The sequence below is a fragment of the Lycorma delicatula genome, chromosome 1 (assembly GCF_047948215.1).
Source record: "Lycorma delicatula isolate Av1 chromosome 1, ASM4794821v1, whole genome shotgun sequence".
Lineage (NCBI taxonomy): Eukaryota > Metazoa > Arthropoda > Insecta > Hemiptera > Fulgoridae > Lycorma > Lycorma delicatula.
The window spans coordinates 243,747,995-243,770,149 of record NC_134455.1 but is presented as its reverse complement, the minus strand read 5'-3'; the positions used below and the strand labels follow the sequence as shown (position 1 = coordinate 243,770,149).

General features: G+C 33.4%; 1 protein-coding gene across 1 annotated transcript in view; it reads right to left on the bottom strand.

The window, feature by feature from the left end:
- LOC142317792 (KH domain-containing, RNA-binding, signal transduction-associated protein 2-like) overlaps nucleotides 1–22,155 on the bottom strand; it is a 322,082-nt gene that overhangs the window by 6,438 nt on the left and 293,489 nt on the right. Inside the window, exon 4 of the mRNA XM_075354341.1 lies at nucleotides 15,646–15,792. Within this exon, the coding sequence (XP_075210456.1) occupies nucleotides 15,646–15,792 (147 nt within the window). The remainder of the gene's footprint in view (nucleotides 1–15,645; nucleotides 15,793–22,155) is intronic.

The window sequence follows — 22,155 nt, the reverse complement described above, 5'->3', positions numbered from 1 at the left end:
TAAGCCCTCATTAAGAGCTTTTCAACGATATATCAAGTGGTATTTACTTTCATTGATTCCAAAGTTATAGCCAAATAAAATTTTAATTAATGAAATATATGGATATGACAAGGGGAAGTCTGATTCGGTTCGAATCAGACTTCATCTCCCTTTTTTTAATTTAAATATATTAATTTATTAATGATTATTAACCTCAGATTGAAAAAAAATTACGATGAATAGTAATTTAATGTAACAATAAAAAAAAAAATATGAAAAAATATCAGAATTTATTAATGAAATAAAATTTTATGTAATTTTAATTAAAAAAAAAAATGTGTGTATGTAATTTAACAGGCGTATAAGGAAGTTATGTGGTGTCCACGATATTTTTTTCTGATGATTCTAATGCTGATTAAAATGAGTAATAAATTTACCGTACGTTTTAGAACAATGAAAAATCTTTAGATTAGAATTTAAACAAATACAATATGTAATACTTATTTAGAATATATAATTAAAACACAGTAAATATTTAGACATTTTAAGGTAACTGTACTACTTAATATTTCTTAAAATTGAAAAATATTTTTCTTTTTACAGAAAAATTATAAACCGAATCAAATATGAATCATTTTAAAACTTAAGTATTACTCTTACAATTGTTCATTTGCTTAAAAGATTAAGATTATAAAACTTAGAATGAGAAGATGTTGTCTTTTAAGAGATAAAAGAGTAAAAAAAAATTTCTAGTTAATCGAATAGAATTACGGCCTGAATTAACTAGTAGTCTTTTAAAAGTAGTAAAGATGAACAAAAGTACGAAGAAAATAAATTAATATCAATGTTTAAGCAAGTAAAACAAAAGTCACTGCATTCGTAGCAAAAACGAATAAATGAAATAATGCAGTTTATGTATAAAAATGAACTTAAATGATAAAAGATACTGAATGGATGTAAATCCAGTTTTGCTGAAGTAATAAGCAGTAGTATATCAAGGTTAAATATATAAATATTTGATAAAAATTGAGAAGTAATTCAAAATCTCTGGAAGTGGAACTGTTTTATATGTTTAATATTAGGTACATTTTATTTTTTATTTAAATAAATTAGAGAACTGTTTAGTACAAATTATCATGTATCCGTAGGTAAATGATAAATTAATCTTTGGTGGCAGAAAAGGTTACAAATTTACTGATATTTAATAAAATAAAAATAAAAGTTTGGATATCAGAACAAATTTAAAAAAGGGTAAAAAAATCAACAAGAACCGACTAAATGAATATGATATTTTAAAAATGTATTGTTTCATGGTTAATATTTTGTATGAGATAACGTTATGAATAACCATTTTCGAAGTCTTACTTTCCCACTTATAAGGTAGAGTAACAACTGCAACACAGATAAAAATGACAAGACTTAAATATAAACAAATAAAATCATTTATTGTATTATTATTTTATAAAATATAAATTAAATTTCCCTATGGAGTATTAACAAAATAAAAGACCGTAAAGAAAAGCTACTGGCAGATACAAGTAGATTTTTACATTCGTATACAATCAATTAAACAGACCAGTGTTTCTCAACCTTTCAGTATTTACGACCTAATTTTCAATCATAATTTTCATCGCATCCCCCATCTAATGTATACAATAATAAACTATTTTGACGCTAAAGCTGCACTATGACCTTAATACCTTAATTACAAACCTTACAAACTATCAAGAATAAGTAAATTTATTGACATTCGGCCACACCGACCCGCTGCATTGACAAAACCAGAATCAGTGCCTCTATTGCTCTCTGTCTCATGTCCATAATATCGGACAATATCGGCCGAGAACTATTGAGATGGTTTATTTGTGATAGAATTGTGTAACTTGGTCGACATATTCAAGAAATTAAATACCTTGAATCTTCAACTCCAAGGAGCAAATACACATATGTTGGATACCAGTGATAAAGCTAATAATTTTTTTTATAGAAAACTGGAATTGTGGAGCAGAAATTTGAAGCAATAAACCTAGAAATGTTTGCAAATGTGGATGAGTGTGCTAAAACTTACAAGGCAACAAAATGTGAAAGTTGTTTTTGTAACCGTTGAAAATCATTTAAGTTTTGGGTCCTGAACTGACAAAACTGTTGCTCTGAAGAAATAGATTTTTTTTTTTGTCTTCAGTCATTTGACTGGTTTGATGCAGCTCTCCAAGATTCCCTATCTAGTGCTAGCCGTTTCATTTCAGTATACCCTCTACATCCCACATCCCTAAATAGATTTTAATACACTGATTTTTTTTATAAATTGAAGAGGCTTTCATTTTTATTTATCGTAATATTCTCACAAGCTTGAGTTGAATGAGCACAGGAGGGTCCAGAGGGCAGAGGCCCCTGGCTCGACGGGAAGGGCGAGCAAAGCAAGGCCTGACCTGCTAAATATCCCCTGACCATTGCGGGAAATGTAAGTAATCATATATGTCGGGCGAAGCCGGGATGGGGGGTGCTAGCATTCATACATTTAAGTTACATACCCCGGCGGGGTATGGAATAAATAAATTTGCTATTAAAAAATATTGCGGCTGAAGCCGTGACGGGGAAACTAGTATACATGCTATGTAATATAAATGCTAGTAATATATATATATAATGTGGGGAAAAAAAATTGTATACATAGGAAATGTGAAAATATTGTTATTCTTTCTTTTATTATTGGATTTTGCCATACTCCAATACTTAAGAGTATTTGTGTTATACATTCAAAATGATTTCTAGTTATATTCTGTATAAATTCCTGTATTCTAGCGTGTCGTAGGCAATCTTTCGCTACAGTTTCTGTACGTCGTTTTTCTGACTTATCATTTGTATTAAGAAGCAGATTTCCCTCTTTTATTTCTTAGGAGAGACTTTTTTGTTTGCATGATGTATTTTGTACATCTATTAAATGCCAACAAGTGTAAAGGTGACAGATGTAAAATAAAGTAAATTTAAAAATTAAAATTATACAACAAATTTGAAAATATTTAAAAAACTTCACTAAGAACTAAATAAATAATTTTGTTCTCTTTTTTTAAATTCCCTATTTTAAATGCTTAATAAGTATTTACTAAATTTTTTTCTCGACTTCATTTACTGAAAAAGATTATTTTCTTTCAATTATACAGCTGTAAACCTTTAACACCATTTATTAAAGTACAAATACGATGATGCAACAAGTGTGCAGAAGTACTGTTTTTTCGTTACTGCTTTAAGAAGGAAGAAGTCTTTTATTAAGTTTTAAAACTACAATTAATTTTCTACTTGATAAGATAAGTAAAATTTGTATAATTATATCAAAAGGGGAAAAAAACGAATTTTATTCAGGAGGGAAGACTTAACTGAAATAAAACACTTTAAAAAATATATTATCTCCTGAGTGTTTTGTTTTGTGAATTAAAACTAAATAACTAGTATTATAAATAATTTTTAATTTATAACTAATTTATTTGGATTTTTTTTTTTTTAATTTTAAATGTTAGTTTATTTGATTTTTTTTGTTAATTTCTGTTTATTATCATTTATTTATATGGAAATGAAGATGTTGATTAATTATGGCGTTATATGATTATAATAAAATTTATTTGTGTTTATCAGTTTAATAAAAAAAAAAAATCCCTTTTGACACGCCGGAAGGTGGAGGTAGATTTCACCGGTGCTAAATAGAGGTTAAAAAAGATTTCCTACTTAAAGTTAAGAAAAACTTCAAATTTGCTCAATAGGACAATGGTTAAACATTGTTAAACAAATGTTTAACATTTTAAGCATACAAGTCCCATCTTACAATTCTAGCAACATTTTGGTCATTCCTTGTCGTAAGGGTTCTTCATATCAAAAATTGTTTCAAACAAATGTTTAGGTAATGTTTAGAGAACATATAACACCCACTTTAAACCGATTCGATGTTACGTCTATTAAGGGAGGTATGATTTTTTTTTTGTCTTCGAAACCCCATTCTTCCCGGCAACTGGGCCAATGGTTGGTGATATCAAAAACTTTACGGGTTTTAGATCCTTATCCAAAGAGTAGTAGGAAGTTTAAACGAATTCGATATTTTACTTAATAAGAAAGTTATAGCGATATTTTGTTTTTTCGAAAAAGCCCTCAATTTCTATTCTCATGGTCCGATTTTTGCCGTTAACGAACTTGACCGAGATTTTGGGTCGTTATATTTTATCAGTTTGAAAGTGATTGGCGCAGAATTATGGCAGTTATCGTGACCACAAGAAAGTGAAATATATAAATATGCGAGTGTATATAAACTTTTGAACTGACGGTGGATTTGGAGTCTAGGGGATGTGAAACGCGAAGATATGTCGAAATATTCCGGATGTCGAATCATGGTACCCATTAAATAGGTAGCTTTCTTATGAAATCTACCTAATATATATATATATATATATATATATATATATATATATATATATATCGTATTTCAGTAACCGATTTTTTACTTTTATTGCATAAATACTCCATTCTTAGCACCCAATTCTCCAATTGTTAGTGATAACATTACGTTTGGATTTGTCGTAAGATAATCAGATACTTCTTATGAGGATATAGAACAATTACTTACTTAGTAAGTATAAACGCAGAAGAGAAAAGAAAGCCATTCTATTTAGACAAAAATATTCGTAGTACAATTCCATTTGTTGATAGTAATTAAAGAGTAAAGTAATTTTTATTTTTGAGTCATTTTATTTTTTTTGTTGAAAGTAATTTTAATTGGTTTGACACAGGGTAGATTAAAGAACCGAACTTCACAGGAGACAGGATTGCTGGTAAGAATGGTAAATCTATGCTTATTGGAATACAAGAAAATCCACTGCGGCTAAGGTAGGTTTGGTAAAAAGACTTTTAGATCCTTAAACATTTTATAAAACTAATTCTATTTTCAACATGTTACGAGAGTTTCGGAATAGACTGAAAACACTAAAACACGTTTCTTAGCATATAAACAAGACTGGTACTTAAGAACTCTTTAATTAATTTTTCAAATTTTACTTTAATAAACTCGTTGAAATTGAGTTTTAAACAAATCTGTATTTTGTGCTACAATGAGAATCGAAATTAAAACAGTTTTTCCAGCAAAGAAGTAGTTTTCTGGGTACACAGCTCTCTTTAATATATTTACAGAACAAAATGATGACCTTTAAGATTTCGTTTAGTATACGGGTTGGATGCACTTCCAACATCTTTTACGGTCGGTTCTTTTGAGAGGAAAAAATTTTCAATTATTTAATCTCATCCTTCTATTTTACCTCCCACATTCTTTCGTAGAAGTACGTTTTCAAGGAATTCTGTTTTATATCCTGTCCTTTATAAAGAGTTTATTACGTCCTCTTTTTATATCTTGTCTTTTAATAGTATTTTTATACTCGCATAAACCTAAGCTTATGTTTTTTTGACTTTTGGTTTATTTTGGAAATGTAATTGATGCATATAGAAATTAGTTATCGTTTTCTAAGATTCGTAAATTTTTATTTTTTTGTTCTTTTTCGTGCACATGATGCCTCTTATTTTTATATTTTGTTTTTTTATAACTTCTGTTGCATGAAAATGTATACACGATGTAGAGAGAGAGGGAAAGAGAGAAAGGTAAAGTTAAAACAAGAAGCTTCGTAACTTATTATTATATTTATAAATTTTATGTTTTATTTTAACTATTTTCGTACGTTGCTTTTATGTAGGCCGCTTTAATGTATGTCCGTTAAGGTAAGGATAGTCAATATTTGATATTTCTAATACGTTTACATGGTTTATGGATAATAAAACTTAACTTATGTTCTCTTACCGGTCTTCTAATATATTCCTGTTATCACATTTTTTATCTGTATGCTATTCCAGTAATTTTCAACAAGGATTATGAAAAATTAAGCTAGAATAGCTAAAGGTTGTGTACTTACGTCACCCTTAACAGATGAACATAATTTTCATTTTCTTTATAAAATTAATATGATTTTATTTAACCATTTATTATTATTATTAATTAATTAAACGTTAAGAACTAGATTAATTGAATTTTTATGTATTTCCAAATCATCAAAAAGACTAATTATTTTTGGTATTTGTTTTTTTATGCAAAACATAATAATCTCAATTTTCTTCTCTTTTTGAAATCGCTGATTTTATATTTAACTCTTTACCTGTTAACTGTTACTGTATTATTCAAATTTAACTCCTTAAATTGTAAGTCTACTTAAACAGGAAGATTTTATATATTGAAATTAATTCGGAAACTGCGTCAAACGACAGTTTTTGTCTGAATAAACAAAAAAATATCTTTTTCTATTAAGAACGGGGTGTCAAAAGAATTGGTTATACGAGTGCTTTGTACTCTATTAATTTGAAAAATGTTTTATGATGGCAGAGAATATGCTGAATTGAAAATATGATCTGATAACAATATATGCTTTCGTAAGTAATTTAAATATGGAGTTTACGTATTTATCAGTTATTAAGCTACAAATAATAAATGAGGCCCTTCTGTAAATATATTATTTGGTTGAAATTGATAAATGAAAAAAACATTTTTCAAAAATGATTAATAATTTCTAAAATTTCTTTCTGTTCATATAAAATATTATAAGAGCCGTAACACTACTGTATATATCGTAAAAACTCAAAGGGATTCTAAATTAATCGTAGGTTACAAAAACATAAACTAGTGTAATATATCCACAGTGTAAAGCTAAAATAATATTAGTTACTTATTTGTAACTTATATGTTAATGAACTGTAAAAAAGAATAAAGAATAAACGAAAAAAATAATTAACGTAGTTTAAAGTCCGTTACGAAATCTGTAATATTTGTATAAAGAAGAATTTCTACTTGTTTATTTGTAAGAATGAATATTTATTTAAAATTCAGTAAGTGCTAATCAAATCAGAATTATTCTTTCCCCAAAGTATTTATCAAACTTAAATAATAATTTCACTAGTAAATCTATGTAGTACATTTCCTCATTTTGCAAGCAGTGTAGCTTTAGCAAATAGCGGGTCACATTTTAAAGCGTTATGTTTTCTACGGTGATTTTCTGAATACTGAGAGAGTTCTGATAGTTTTCTGGTTTTACTGGGAGCCACATGACTTACATTGGGTAATTTTACATATGGTTCAAGAAAGGAAATATTACGTATTTTACATCTGGATTAGAATAAACCTTTATTTTTTCTTATTTACCAAAATAGGGTTGTCCTTTGCGAATCTATGGCTTATTAATTGGAAAATATGATTATTTTACACTTGTAGTGAACGTTTGATTGTTATCTCATAGTGAACGCTATCTGTAAAATTTATGTCAGTGATCTGGTAAGAATATATTTTTTCAGGTCTTTTGATTTTTATAAAAACTAAGGTAAAACCTATTACTTCTTTGTGACCACTATTATGTTAACATATATATATTGAATTCGGTCTGATGTTGTTCATTAACTAATTGTTCATTAACTAATTATTAAGTAGACTTTTTAAAAAGAACTGATTCTAACTTTTTTATATCTTCCTACATTGAAAAGTAAAATTTTTCCAGCAGATTTGTTCCCTTCTAAATGAAAATTAAGTTGATACTCGCTGGCCTATGAGGACTTTACCAAAAATTAATAAAATTATAACTAAAACTTAAGGAATTTGTTCATTTTATTATTTATTACTTTGGTATGTTGAATAAATAGAAAAACCTTTTTTAACAGAACACAATTTCGAAATATAAATCTATGGCTTGGAGCAAATAGTACCATTAGGCAAAAAAATTAAACGTCTAATTATGTAAAAAGAAATATACTGTATGGCAATATTTCTTACCGTTAAAAAAACCAAATTCGACGTTGGTATTTCATAGTTTTAATTTATAAATATTTATATAAACTTCGTTTCGTTTTGCACTTAACAAAATATTACCTCGAATTGGTTTTGACAATTTAAAATTTATACTTTTGAGTTGAACCAAAGTTTCCTACACAGAAAAATACAAAGGATTATCTGTATGATAAAATAAGTAATTTTTAAAAAAAATTGACATCGAATCTTCTTGTAAAATGCCACAGATATATAAAAATTAGGAGTATCATAAGAAGATTTTTTGTAGTCCATAGACACCTTAATCTAAAGACTTGTACTGGCAAGCAGAAAAAATTACTGCAACTTTTTTAAGGTTGAACCTTCGGCCACCTTCCCATAAAAATATGGTTTTTGATTTATTCGTAGCAGCTGCATTTACAGAAACGAAAATCTCAATGAAGAGAGTAAGAAGGATATGCCTTAATTGAAAAGGAAGAACAATGTTTTTTTCAAATTTCAAAGGAGGACTCCTCGTTCTCTTTTTGAAACTGACTTTTTTAAATTTACTATGATTTATTGTTTTTCTGACTTATAACTCATTTTAGAAGACAATTCAATTGGAAATAAAATTTTGAAACCTTGAAGCAATTAAAATATTTTTTTTTGTAATAAAAATAAGGTTAATTTTTAGCAATATTTTAAAGGTGTGTATTAAAGTGAACAAAATTTTAAGCAACTACAATGGAATTTTTTTTTAATTTCAGTTTCTGCTTAGGTAAACTTTTTTGTGTTATAAATGGTAATCTAAATTATCAGTAAAATATTATTATCAACAAATCATCTTTTTTGTAATGTTTTTCAATGTTTTACTTCCGTATGAAGAACACAGGTTAATTCAGTTAGATTATTACAGTTTAGTAGAGTAAATGAAGCCGGACTGAGTGAACGTGCTACAACTTTGCTCTGTGTTTTTCTTAGTTTTCTGTGGCATGTTTTTGGTTTGTTACGGTACGGAAGATTGGTTTTGACTGGTGGCCATTTTTTGGATACGGTTTATAAATTTTTCGATTTTTGGACAGCGGAATACTTTTTTTATTAGTGTTTTTGTAGAATAGACCTTATTTTCACTGGCATTAAGGAAGATATTCGATGATCTGTTAGCTGTGCAGGCATCGACAAGTGATATAAATATCGTAAACAAGGACTTGAAAATTTTTCGTGTAAGTATAAACATTATATCTATATTCCCCTATAAGTGGAATCCTTTCCCACGCCGTAACTTCCTAACCCTTTCCCACAGCATTTATCCCATTTGGATCTACCCTGATTAGGACAAACCCCGACTTTTATCCCCCCAAAGCTTTTATATCATTTTTGGAAGAACCCGTTTTACCTATCCCCGCGCTCCACCCTGGTCTATAAAAAAAAATATATAGCTTGTGGGGTGTTGGAGAACTTGTATCTGAGCCCCCGATACACTGGTGGAGAAAGTACTTTTTATGCGCAGCTTCCTACGATGTCTGGATCGCAAAATATGGAGATGGAGAAGATTTTCCGAAAGAGTGGCAAAACTGCGAGGTCTCCTAGAATGACTCCTTCCCTCCACGAGTTCGGTGGATTTAACAGTGGAGAATATGGATATGACTGGAGCGGCCTAACGGCCTAAGAAGAGGCCTAGACAGGCCAGCACTGATTCGGTGCTGGGTGGTGTTGAGAATATTGTAATCCTGGTGACAGCTATGTCCTTCTTGTATAACAGAGCGGGTTGGTAGGCTGTTCTCGGGGTGCCTAAGCTGGAGTTGCTTTCCGACTTGTTGGAAGGTAGTTTTGGTGAAGGTGCTCTTAAAATCAGGAAAGGATCCAAGTGAGGTCAGCAGTTATCGACCCATCAGCCTCTTGCCGGTAATCGGCAAGTTGCTTGAAAGGCTGATTGTGGAACGTATCTGGGAAGACATCGATATGAACTCACTTCTAAATCGAGGCCAGCATGCCTTCATGAAAGGGATCGGTACCGAGGATTGCATCTTAAATGCTGTTGCCGAGGTGAAAGGCGCCGACTGCAAATATGTTTTGGAAAATTTTATTGAGATAGAGGCAGCATTTCCATCCTTGTGTTAGAGTTCTATCCTCTATGTGTTGGAACGCCGCAATGTTCCCGTAGCCCTGAAGGCCGTAGTGCGTTACTATATGTCAAACCGTAAGGCTCTTTTTAGAGATGCACACCTGGCTGTAAAAAAGTCCGTTAGCAGGGGAAGCTCGCAGGGTTCCCTTCTCGATCCCCTGCTGTGGAACCTGGTGTTTGACTGATTTCTGAGACTGACATTTCCAGAAGGGGTCATGGTCCAGGTTTTCGCCGATGACTGTCTCCTGTAAGTTCACGGTAATTCACAACCGAAGCTAGAAGAGCGGGCACAGGCGGCCTTATTGACTGCGGAGGGCTGGATGTACATGCAAAATTTAAAGATTTCTGTGCCCAAGACCAAGTTTATGCTTCTCAAGGGTGCAGACAAATTATTGTACAGTCGTAACCCCCACATTAAGAATAAAGGCTGTGTGATCAGTCGAATTAGAGTTCATAAGTACCTAGGTGTTTTGTTTGATGAGAATTTGCTGTTTAGAAACGCCGTCTCGGCGATACATAAGCTTAAGAGGATTGCTCGGAAGGATTACGGGCTGTCGGGTCGTCATTTATACATGGTGTACTGAGGTGTCTTCGAAGGTATGGTCTCTTATGCTGCGACCGTTTGGGCGCATAGGTTGGACAGAAATCGAGCACATTCAGAATTTAAGGAGTGCCCAACGCAGAGCATTAATAGTATGCACTGGTGTTTTTAAAACAACCTCCTACGAGGCTACCACCGTATTGATAAAGGCTCTCCAAATCGATTTAGTGGTGAAAGTTCGGGCGGCCATGTGGAAGTTGCGAAGAGGCAGTGAGGCCGAGGTATTTGGGATGCGGTTTCGAGCCGGGCCTGTACCGGAGCGGAACGGCCCATCTTCCGCCAGAGGATGAGGCTATACAGCCTCGTGATGGATGCATGGCAGCAAGAATGGCACACCACGGCTAAGGGAAGGTCCTTGTATAGATTTATACAAGATTTATACAGGACAGGGTGATGGTGCCTCTCCTTCGTTTTTAATGGCAACGGGTGCCCAGGTGCACACCAACCACGCGAACTTGAACCAATCTTTGTATCGGTTCTGCCTGGCAGCTGATGAGTTGTGCTTCTGTGGGGAGTTCCAGTCGAACGAACGTATGATGTTCGACTGCCCAGCTCTTGATGGTGGGGCAGAATTCAGGCCACCCTGGAACTTAGAAGTCAAGGGGAAAATGAACTCATTAGCGGCGAGTCAATGTGGCGTGAGACGTATTGTCAGATCGTGTGGGTGTTCCTTGATGCCGTTGCTTTATTCAACCGCATCAGTATTTTATTTAAGGTAAAGACTCCTACCTCGCTGCTGTGGGTAGCTACCCGGGAGTTATGGCTGGTCATCAGCCAATTAAAGCTCCAAGGGCTTTAATATTGACGGACAGGTACTTGCTGGCATTCAGTGATCCAGGCGTGGCAGCGAATTGATGTCTTGACGAGATAAATTTAATTTATTGAAAGTATATATATTTTAGTAGTTGACGGGTTGCACCTACCCATTTTAGAATATATGACAAGTGAGCGGTGGGACACGAAGCAAGTGGTGTGTGGTACCATGCTTAGTTCGCTCACGCAATTAGGTTAGCTCTAGGAGCTAGTTAGGACACTGGTCGCTAAACTGATTCGTGGCTCAGTAGCCGTTTGTGGCAAAGACATTCGGTCTTATGCTTTAGGATTACCGAATGGGTTGGTGGCTGGAGAAATGCCATACAAATCAATCAATCAATATCCTTCTTGTAGAGGTGGGAGGATGTGAGGCTGCTGACCACATCTTGCAGGGGCTGAAAAGGACTAGCGCTGTTGAAAATCCCATCTGCAAAGACATTGCAAAAATCTATTGTATATATTTCCAATGTATACACTGGAAGTGTATTGTGCAAATATATTCTCACAAGTGGGCGACCACTTGTGGAAACATAGGAAACACTGCGAGTAAAGTTCTCGAATATTGGACGAGACTTGAGGGTACAGTCAAAATTCTGTATTTCGCATAGGAGGGAAAGAAACCGGCCAAACAGATGCAACATGAGACTAAAACGGTTATGTTAAAAAAAGAAAAAGCAACCTTCTGAAGCATGTAAAAGAAACTGCTGGAGATGATATGGCCGGCCAAAGATATATTATCTGTAAAGAAAAGTAAAGGGGAAGAAGTTGAGATCAGACTTAAGGGAAAATTGCCCCTGACAGTTTAAAGGACAAAATGGCAGCTGTTGTATCAGAAATGTCAATGGAAAATAAAACTTCAACGTCTAAAATGTCCGTTACCCACGTCAAAGACTTGGAAATAGACACCACGAGAGATAAAAACGTGAATGTTGTCAAGAAGACGTTGAGTAAGGACGTGGTAGTCAAAGTTATCTCCATGAGGCTCACATATGGGAGTTGTCATAACGCCACTCATAATTCCGTCCAGAGAAGCTGGGTTGCTCATGGCCACAGAACGTCTGGTGGTGGGCTGGCACTTCTGCCGCGTGGAGGTAAGGAGATCGGATAAAACATGTTATAAGTGTTGGGAGACAGGTCATGTGGCGGCGGTTTGCAATGATGTGGACCAACGCAACAATTGTTATAATTGTGGTAGCGCAGGACACAGAAGGGAAGAGTGCCGAGAACAACCAAGATGCGTCCTCTGTAATAAAACCGGCTATCAGACTGGCAGTCGGAATTGCGGTACTCATAAAATGTGAAATTACTACAATTTAAAACGAATCGAAGTGCTGCAGCTCATGATTTAGCGTGGGCAACTTCGACAAACAGAGATATAGAAATATTAGTTGTGGAACCTAATTACAGGACGGTGTTGGATGGTTGACCGAGCGGGTGATGCTGCGATTGTGAATGTTTCCGGTAGGTTAGCTGTCAATGCAGTCAAGGGAGACGGGTATGTGGCTGCGGGTATGTGCAGCCGCAGCCACATACACTAGTGAATTGCTACACGAATATTTTCCAGACATTCGGCGAATTGTAGCCTGGAAAAGTTTGATGAAATAATTGAACAATTGAAAATTTTAACCAGAGATTTAAATGCGAAATTTCTGGAGCTTGCTGGAATGAGATCTACCAATCGAGTCTATAAGCTGGCCGCCATGATGGACTAGATCAATGTACTGGTAATTAATACTCCAACAATACCAACTTTTGTCGGGAGGGGAACGGGCTCAGTAGTGAAAGTTATTGCGATACCAGAAAGTCTTGTGGAGAGAGTGGCTGACTGGCAAGTCTTACATGATGAATGTGGTAGTGACCACAAAAATGTTTGCCAATAATGTTTGTGATACTGGGTACTAGAGAGCAGGTAGAAAAACCGCGGCTAATGCAAAAACTCACTGATGCACAGGCATTAGCATTTGCCAATTCTATGATGTCAGACTTAGCAATCTGGGAGTCCAAAGGATTTCTCAAACATTTTGATGGCAGGATACCATCAAGCGTGAAAGCAGTGTTCCACTAAGGAAGCGAGCGTACTGGTAAATAAGAAAAATTGGTTTGTAAAGATCTGCTGCACAGAAAGCGAGGAGGCCAGATCTAGACATCATGAGCTGCTTCATCATAAGACATCATAAGACAGCTAGAAACTAGCTTAGAATGGTGATAAAGCTGCTGGAAAAGGACGCTGATCATATTTCGCCTAAATATGGTAGAACTATGTTCAGGGATCTAGATGTGGATCGTTGGGGTACGGCCTGTCGGGTCATTACCAAAAAGTTTGAGAGGCCACGCTCACTCTTGTCCGTAGCCCAGACGTTTGGGGCGGTTATGAACTATTTCCTATTATTGAGACAGAATTATAATATAATACCTTGGACGTGAGGATATTTACCATGGGAGAGCTCAAATGGGCAGCAAAGATCAGTGACAGAAAGTGCTCTTGCCCTCACGGTGTACTGGGATCTACGTTCAAGAGATTGGTGGTGCTGCACCAATGGCCGATCCTTGAGATGTTAAATAAGCCTTTAAGCTGTGGTAGGTTTTGCTGTTGGTAATTACCAAACCCGGATCTGAAGATTAGGAAAGGAAATTTAGGTCTATATGTCTGCCCACACGTATAGGCCAGAGCGAAAGGCCAAATTATATGAAAGGATATTGGCAGAAAGGCTCCGAGGAGAACTGAACGGAACTGAGAGCCTATCCCCCAATCAATTTAGATTCTTCAGGGGGAGGTCCACGGTTGACGTCATTAAACAAGTGTTAACCTGGGTTGGGGGCCGTGCTGCGGGACGAGGCGTAGGGGAGAATTCCACTTATAGTGTTGTTGGATATCCAAAATACTTTTAATAGTGTCCCCTGGCTGGTAGTGCTGGAGGCGCTGAGGAGGAAACGGCTTAGTGAATATTTATTGTAGTACTGAACGATGGTTACCTGCATGAGCGGAACCTGAAAGTTTTGATCAAGGAGGGTCTAGAGGAGTTTAAAATGTGCTACGGGGTCTCTCAGGGATTAGGATTTACCCTCTGAGAGCTAGCCTTTGATGAGCTTTTGTGGTTGGAGTTTCCGGGGGGGGTACGTCCATTACTGCATATGTGGATGATTTTGCCCTGCTTGTTGCGGGACATGCTGAAAGAGAATTAGAGCAACAGAGACGGAAGCAGTAGACCAATTCAGTAGCTGGCTTAAGATGAGAGGTATGCCGTTAGCGCCTCTGAAGACCACCATGATTGCGATGGTTGGTACAAGGAGAATAAACGATATCTGCATCCAGGTAGAAAATACGAATATGAGGTTGTCTAGATATGCCAAATACCTGGGGGTTTGGTTTGCGGAGTCTCGCCTTTTTAATAAGCGTGTTGAAAACGCCACAAAAAAGCGAAAAGGGCGATCGATGTGGTGGGCAGGCTCATGGGTACCAGATGGGGTCCTAGAGATGATAAGAGAAGCCCGATTCTGATAGCTGCTACGTCGGTCCTGTTTTATGCCATACTCGCCTGGTCGCAGGCCCTCCAGAAGAAAAAGAATGTTAGAAGATTGGCTGCCCTTCAAAGGAGGGCTAGGATTAAAATTACTGCAGTGTAAAGGACGATCTCCAGGAAGGCGGCTGAGGTCCTATCGGGCGTTCCTCCCGTTCTCTTAAGAGCCTAATGGTTGAATAGGGCTTATGAGGAAATGACTAAGAATGATGCAGACTTAATTATTCAGGAGTGGTAGGCTGAGTGGGAAAGCACAGACGAAGCTGAATGGACTAAGAAGCTGATCCCACTCACCAGCGTGAGTGGTGCGCGGACTAGTTTGACTGCTTATGATTGAAAAGTCATCCAAGTCTTGTGGTGAGGAAAAACAGAGCACCTAGTAAAAGACCTGTGAAACAGGTGAAGATAAGAACCGGAGAGCATGGGAGTAAAGGATAGCCGTATGCATAACAGGGGTTCGTCCACGCTTGCGAGGATGGGAGTTGGTGATGAGGTACGGGGACTTCTGACTCCTGAGCTCGAAGCAACACCCAGGGCTGAATAATTGTTAGATTAATAATTGAATGATTAATTGTTAGATCAGCCCCGGGAGGGGAAGGATCGATGTGATAGGAGATTTAGTCGGTAGGCGGAGACACACATATTCACTCTTAACAGCTTGCGAAACCTGTTAGCGAGTCCGACTCTTCGCCTGAAAATGGGGTTCCTCCGACTCATCGAAAAAAAATTATTATAATTTAATTAAGTTTATTATAAAAAATAAATTAACTAACATTTCATCTCTTCTAGAATTACTTACCGGTACTAAAAAGCGACGTACTTCTGCTAACGCATAAGCAATACGTGCATGTGCTTCTGCAGGTGGAGCAAATGAGGTTATTTCAACATGGAGATCGTCTAAAAGATGAGAAAATTTTGGGTCTCCTGATTTACGGAGCTCTTCCTCCTGCAACAGATAAATCAATCATCGTATACTGAAAAAATAAATAAATAAAATGAAATTTCTGTACAATAATACGTTATGTCCGAAGTTGAAATTATTAAATCAACAACTTACTGTCTACAGTTTATAAAAAAAAAATAAATATTAATTAATTTTCAGTTATAACGGGGAAAATATTTTTTCGTTTACAAAGAAGGTATTCTTTGATTGAAAATAAAATAACGTACGCATATTGGTAAGCAACTTTATTACACGGAATAGAAATTTTAGTTTATTCATGAACACTAGCAATGAAGCAAAAACAATGACTACATGAACGACAAAAGATCATCTAGATAATCTATTTCATTAAATAATGAAATAGATTTTGCACACATACCTTTCTGTGATAGCACAATTTAAGTTGTGCGGTAAACAGAATCCATCGGTCGGGTTAACATTACTGTGTTATATCTTTGAATCTCCAAATAAATTCATTAACGATTTTGTTAATCATGAGTCGATGATGAAAATGACATAAATTATTCATTTTTAGTGACAAAACAAAACTATAGATTAAATTTTTAGCTGGTTTTTAACGAACTTCAAAATAGATTAAATTTAAACATTGTATTACAGAGCTATCGCAGACAAATAAAGAACTCTATATTGGTGTATTTGAACATTATAATGTGATATTTTGTACATACAAAAAACATATCGAATACCTAATGAAAGGAGAAATCCTTACTTTAGTTTTATTATCAATCAAAATAAAATATTATTCTCTGGCTAGTAAACAACTACCACAAGTGCGATACTTAAAGTATTTTATTTATATATGATTCAAACGTGTTTATTGTCATTACAATTTGATTATACATAACATATGCATGTGAATTATAAATTATTAATTAAAATCCGCTGGATGAATAATTATTCTTACTACATTGACTATCATTTGATATGGAACGCTATACAAAAAATCCGTCCATAAAACTAAAAGAAACCTTTAAACTCATACCCGACATTAAAATAAACCCCTAAACACGCCCGATTCAGCAGCCCCTTTGAATGATTCAGCAGCAAGGGACACTGTCCAGGCTCTGCATTTTCGAAGGGAGAAATTTGCGAGGCTCCCGCCACTTTTGCGTTCCGTTCCGTTCCTATCATTTGAATATTATTTGCATAGCATAGACGATGATGATAATGTAAACTGATTTAAATACGTAACATAATATAAACAGTGTTTTTTTTAAGTACAAAATTGGTAAAAATAATTATAGTGTAGTTATTAGATAATTAATTGTATAAATTCTAAAAGAGTATCATTTACGCTTAAATGAAGGTTATTATGGGTTACATTAATTTTTGTTTTTTGATTTTTTAATTTGATTAAATTTGAATTTGCATTATAAGTAAATACAAACCCCCTGATCAGGTAAAAATTAATTTTTAATCTAAAAAAGTAGAAATAATTTCTTATGTATTTATTGGACTCGGTGTGCATCTGAACCATGACTACCGTTATTTTTCTGTTTCATTTACTTAATAAAAAGAAAGTGTTGAAATATGAACCGGAGATAATATTTTATTCTTAATTTATGGAAAATTTAGAAAGCTCCTTCGCTATTAATTGCAAGGAAGCTCTAACGTGCGCATTATTCCTGTATTATTGAATACAGAATATAAAATTAAATTACGATTGTGGAAGAGGATTGCTGGTAAGACTGTATACGAGCATCCTTTCGTGTGGCAGCGTTCATTGTTTATGGTTGACTTAATTGGTATCCGATCAAAATGCTAATAGAATTTACAGTGACTAGATTAAGTGTTTGACTTTGTACTTTTATAAAACCAAACTCTTTTACTCACCTATCGAAAGAGTAAATTGAAGTTTATTTTTTTATATTTGTTACATTTAACTATTTTAACTAACACGTAGATTAAAAAAACAAATGAAACTATAGAAAATACTAAAGTAAATGTAGAAAATTCTAAATGAAATTTATTAACTAATAAATTCTAATACTAAAATACTATTTTAAAATGTTTCATCCATTTTTTGGAAATATCTGTAGAATATTTTTCTCGAAAAAATTAAACAAACATACTCATAAAAAATGTAACTTCAATTACAAAGTATAATATAAACTATAAAGAATTGTATAAAATACACCATTATCTTTATGAAGTATAAATTATATAACTATTGATTATTACGTAAAAAACCTTGGGTATAACAAAACATTGTATTAGTGACAAAATAAATGTGTTGATGTGTTAAACAAAATCTCATAAATAACTTGTGATATTACTTCATCATATTATTCATTTTTTTTCTGGTAATGAAAAAATTTAGATCCTGGAATTATAAAATTTTAAAATTGTTTCTCATTATTTTTATGTAGCATAATTAACAAATTTAATTATGCTACATTAATTAACAATTAATGTAACAAAAATAATAAACAAAATTATTAATTTTGTTTTAATTGAACAAAAATATAAAACAATATTTTTTTACTGAAACGAACAAGGTATAAGCCAAGTTCTAGAGCAACTAATTTCATATCCCTTTACACTGGTACAATGTCGCCGTGTTTTTACAAAAAAAAAAAATCCATTCAAAAAACCAGTATATATAAAAATCAATAAAAAAAACTTTTATACAAACAAGCGCTACACATATAAACATAAGTAACTTACAGATTATGATTATTAAATTCAGCGGAGATCATATCAGAAATTGATCGGAGATCAGAGTATCAGATCATCAAAACACCTTTTCTTATTTTCCTCTCGTAATGAAAGGTTAATTTTTTTTTTATCCCAATATTACATTCACTTCTGTTATTTATAGTAAATGTGTTTAAAAGGATTTTTTCAGCACAAAATACCGCTGTATTTAAGCTGTCTAGAAGCAAGTAACTGTGACTTATTTTAATGTAATAATACTATTGCGAAAGTAAATTAATTGTTTACTAGACTTAATAAATACTTGATTTATTTTTCTACTTTGTATTGACAATCAATCACCGATCATGAATACATTTTCTATGCTAAATTTATAAAAATAAATTTAAATTTCACACAATATACAAATATTTTACAATTATATTTTATCAATTTTCAAAATATTTTTTATTTTTTTTATGAGTGAAATGTTGTTCATTTTTAATTGTATGACATCCGACGACCTTTGCTTCAAATGCTGGAATCCAGGCCATAGGGCAAAATTCTGTTCTAGCGCAGACAAATCTGTCACTGTTTTACATGTGGCAATGCTCGCCATTTACGCAAGGACTGCAAGCAGGACCCTAGATGCTTATCCTGCAAGTCACATGGTCATGCGCTCGGGGTCGGGGATGTAAGATAGCTCTATCGAAATCTGGAACTGCTTCTTCATAGGCGTATCATGGTATCTCTGAGGAACAGCATCATCTGGGAGGGAGTGGGTGGCCTCGGTCTCCCGCTTACGATGATCGGGTGGGGACTCCCTTGCAGTACCGTTGGGGAGAAAGTAGACCTAGTCCCGGTGGGGGGTTCCTTTCGGGGATTCCCCATTAGAAGCAAGGCATAAAGACCGAGTCCCGATGAGGGGATCCTTTGTGGTCCCCTCATTAGAGTCATGGCGCCTAAAAGACTGAGTCCCGGCTATCTGGCGGCAACTTTGTTTCCGACGAGGTAGAGTCAGTGGTATCACTCAGAGCTGAGTCTATACTTAGTCTGGCTCTTTTCATGTAGACTTTTAATGTTGTAAATATATTATTCCTTTATAGGATTGTGTTTGCTTTTCAGGTGAAAGAAAATATTCGTCCTCCCTAAAAATTATTCCTAATCAGCCTCATCCTTATGCTTTATATAACTGCCGGAAGTAGATTAGTAAGATCAAACCAGTTTCTATGTAAGTAAATTATAGTTAAATCTGTTTCATCTAAAGAAAACCGTTAGTAAATAATAACTCCAATCTATTAAGTTCAATTATTTGAATTGATAAGTCATAATTACTACTTTATTATTTATATATACTTATTATTACTTATTATATTACTTACGTATTTCTTATTATATTTTACTTATTCATAAAAGCAATAAAATCCTGTTCAAAGTACTGTATATTAACATTGGTTTGTCTGATATTTTAATGAAACAATTTATACTTATTTATTATAAGTTGTTGAAACCGAACTGGGAAAAGGTTTTAAAGCAATTTAGAAGTTACAGATATGAACGGTGTTGATGAAACTGAACTAATAATGCAGCAGATATTGTAAATTCGATGGGATGATTACTGAGTATTTACTCTTACTCCATATCTTCACTACTAAATTATTATAGATATGTACACCATGCAACTGCCTGTTCTGATCTTAATTATAACTGCTATACATTTTAAGTCCGTGTCCAACCGGCTTGTAGTGGAAGGTTAACATAAATAAAATGATATTAAAAGTTTTGTGGAATTGTTGTTTTAAACTTTGAAGTAACTGTATCGAGCATGCAATGTTCTGCATCGGTCGAACGGACCAATTTTCAAAAAGAGATAAACATTCAAAAGCCTTAATAATTGAGATACTATTTTATTTCAGCCACTTCTATAATTAAATGTAGGTGAAAAAGTCAGAGTGGGTTTTACTCTCCCGCTGTCTTTTATGTTACAACTATTTTTTTGAATTAATCAACTTATCGATTTTGTGTGCAGAGTACAATGGAAAGTCTTTAAATTTACTCTTTACGGTGTAATAAAATAGTGCCTTTACTACTTAAACAAAATAAATAAAACAACATTTGTGAATAGCATTTTTTTAAAGAAATAAAGGTAGAAGTGTAAATAAATGTTACTTCTCTCACTAAATATTGTTAATTTTCTGAAAATTATTATACACTGTAATATTAAGCCACTTCTAAGAAACTATTAAATATATTTCAATAATTGCTCATTCAATTTTAAAAAAATGAATTTTTCAAGAAAAATAAAGGTTTATTAGAATATTAAATTACTCAAATATGTTCACATACATAAAGTTTTGGTTTAAAAGAATGTTTTTAAATCCAGCAGTCTATGAATTAAATGAAATGCGTTTTGCTGCAGGTTAATAATATAGATCTCAATTTCACTATTAAAAGAGATTCAAGAAATTGAAACCACTTACTTAAGTGTTTTATGGAAGTGGTTTCAATTTCTTGAATTTCTTTTACTAGTGAAGTTGAAATCTATATTATTAACCTGTGGCATAACTTGCTTCAATTAATTCATAGACTGCTGGATTTAAAAAATACTAGTAAGGACTTAGTCGTTACTTAGTTAAAAGAGTGTTTTTTAAATATTGTAAGTTTTATAAATATAAAATAAGTTTTATAAATATTGCTGGATAAAACCAGCAATAGAAAAAGGATTTTATAAGGATTATAAAATCCTTATTAAAAGGATTTTAATAAGTCTGATGAAAGTAAATTAGTTGCTTGTATTAAATACAATATTTGGAAGGCGAGCGAAGATAAATTGGTTAAAAATTTGACAATTAGTAAGGCATGTAAAGAAAAAAAAAATAAAAAAAAAAATAAATAAATTGAAAATGTAGAAGTGACAAATACGTTCATTAGTTGGTAAAAACTAAGAGGAACCTTTTTTATTACTACTGCTACTACTATACTACTACAGAAAATGTTCTTGAAAAGATCTTAGAAACCACTTTTATTAAATACACGAAGTGTATCAAATTATTTACGAACAAACCTGATTATACCTCTTTTCGTGTAGATTTAATTTTGATAAAGTTCTGCTGCGGTGGTATAACCTTTGGAGTGTTAGTTCTTTCATGATACTATTTGATTATACCTAATCAACTATTTTGTACTTATTGTAATGCTTACAAAAATCCAGAGAGGAGGAAACTTCTAGCCTCAGTAATCCTTGAAAGTCCCCGACTAATACATCAGGATATAAGAGGATTTCTCAATAAGTCTGATAAATTTCTGTCTCTGGTGAATATTTTTGGTAACATTGTTGTCATTGAATTTTCCTTGTAGAATTGTTCTGTATCATCTTACTATTTCTAATAGTTTTATGGTGTACAGTGCTTATATCATAAATTTGATATTTTTGGTAAGAAATTTGGTGGCGGTTCTCTGAAGCGGTTTGACCAAAAATTTAGAATTATCATAGAAGTGACTTAGAATTTATATCTGAATATGTTTGGATTAAAGTAAAAATTAATGGGACTAGCATTTGAATTTTTTCTATTGTAAAAGGACAACGTTTTATTGAGTTTACTTCTTCATTCCAGTACTATTTTAGGATATTTTCATCTTTCCTAGTTGGTCATTATTAATTTATTACTCCGTAAAAGTGGTCAAATTCTTTTTATTCGATTCTCTGGCACA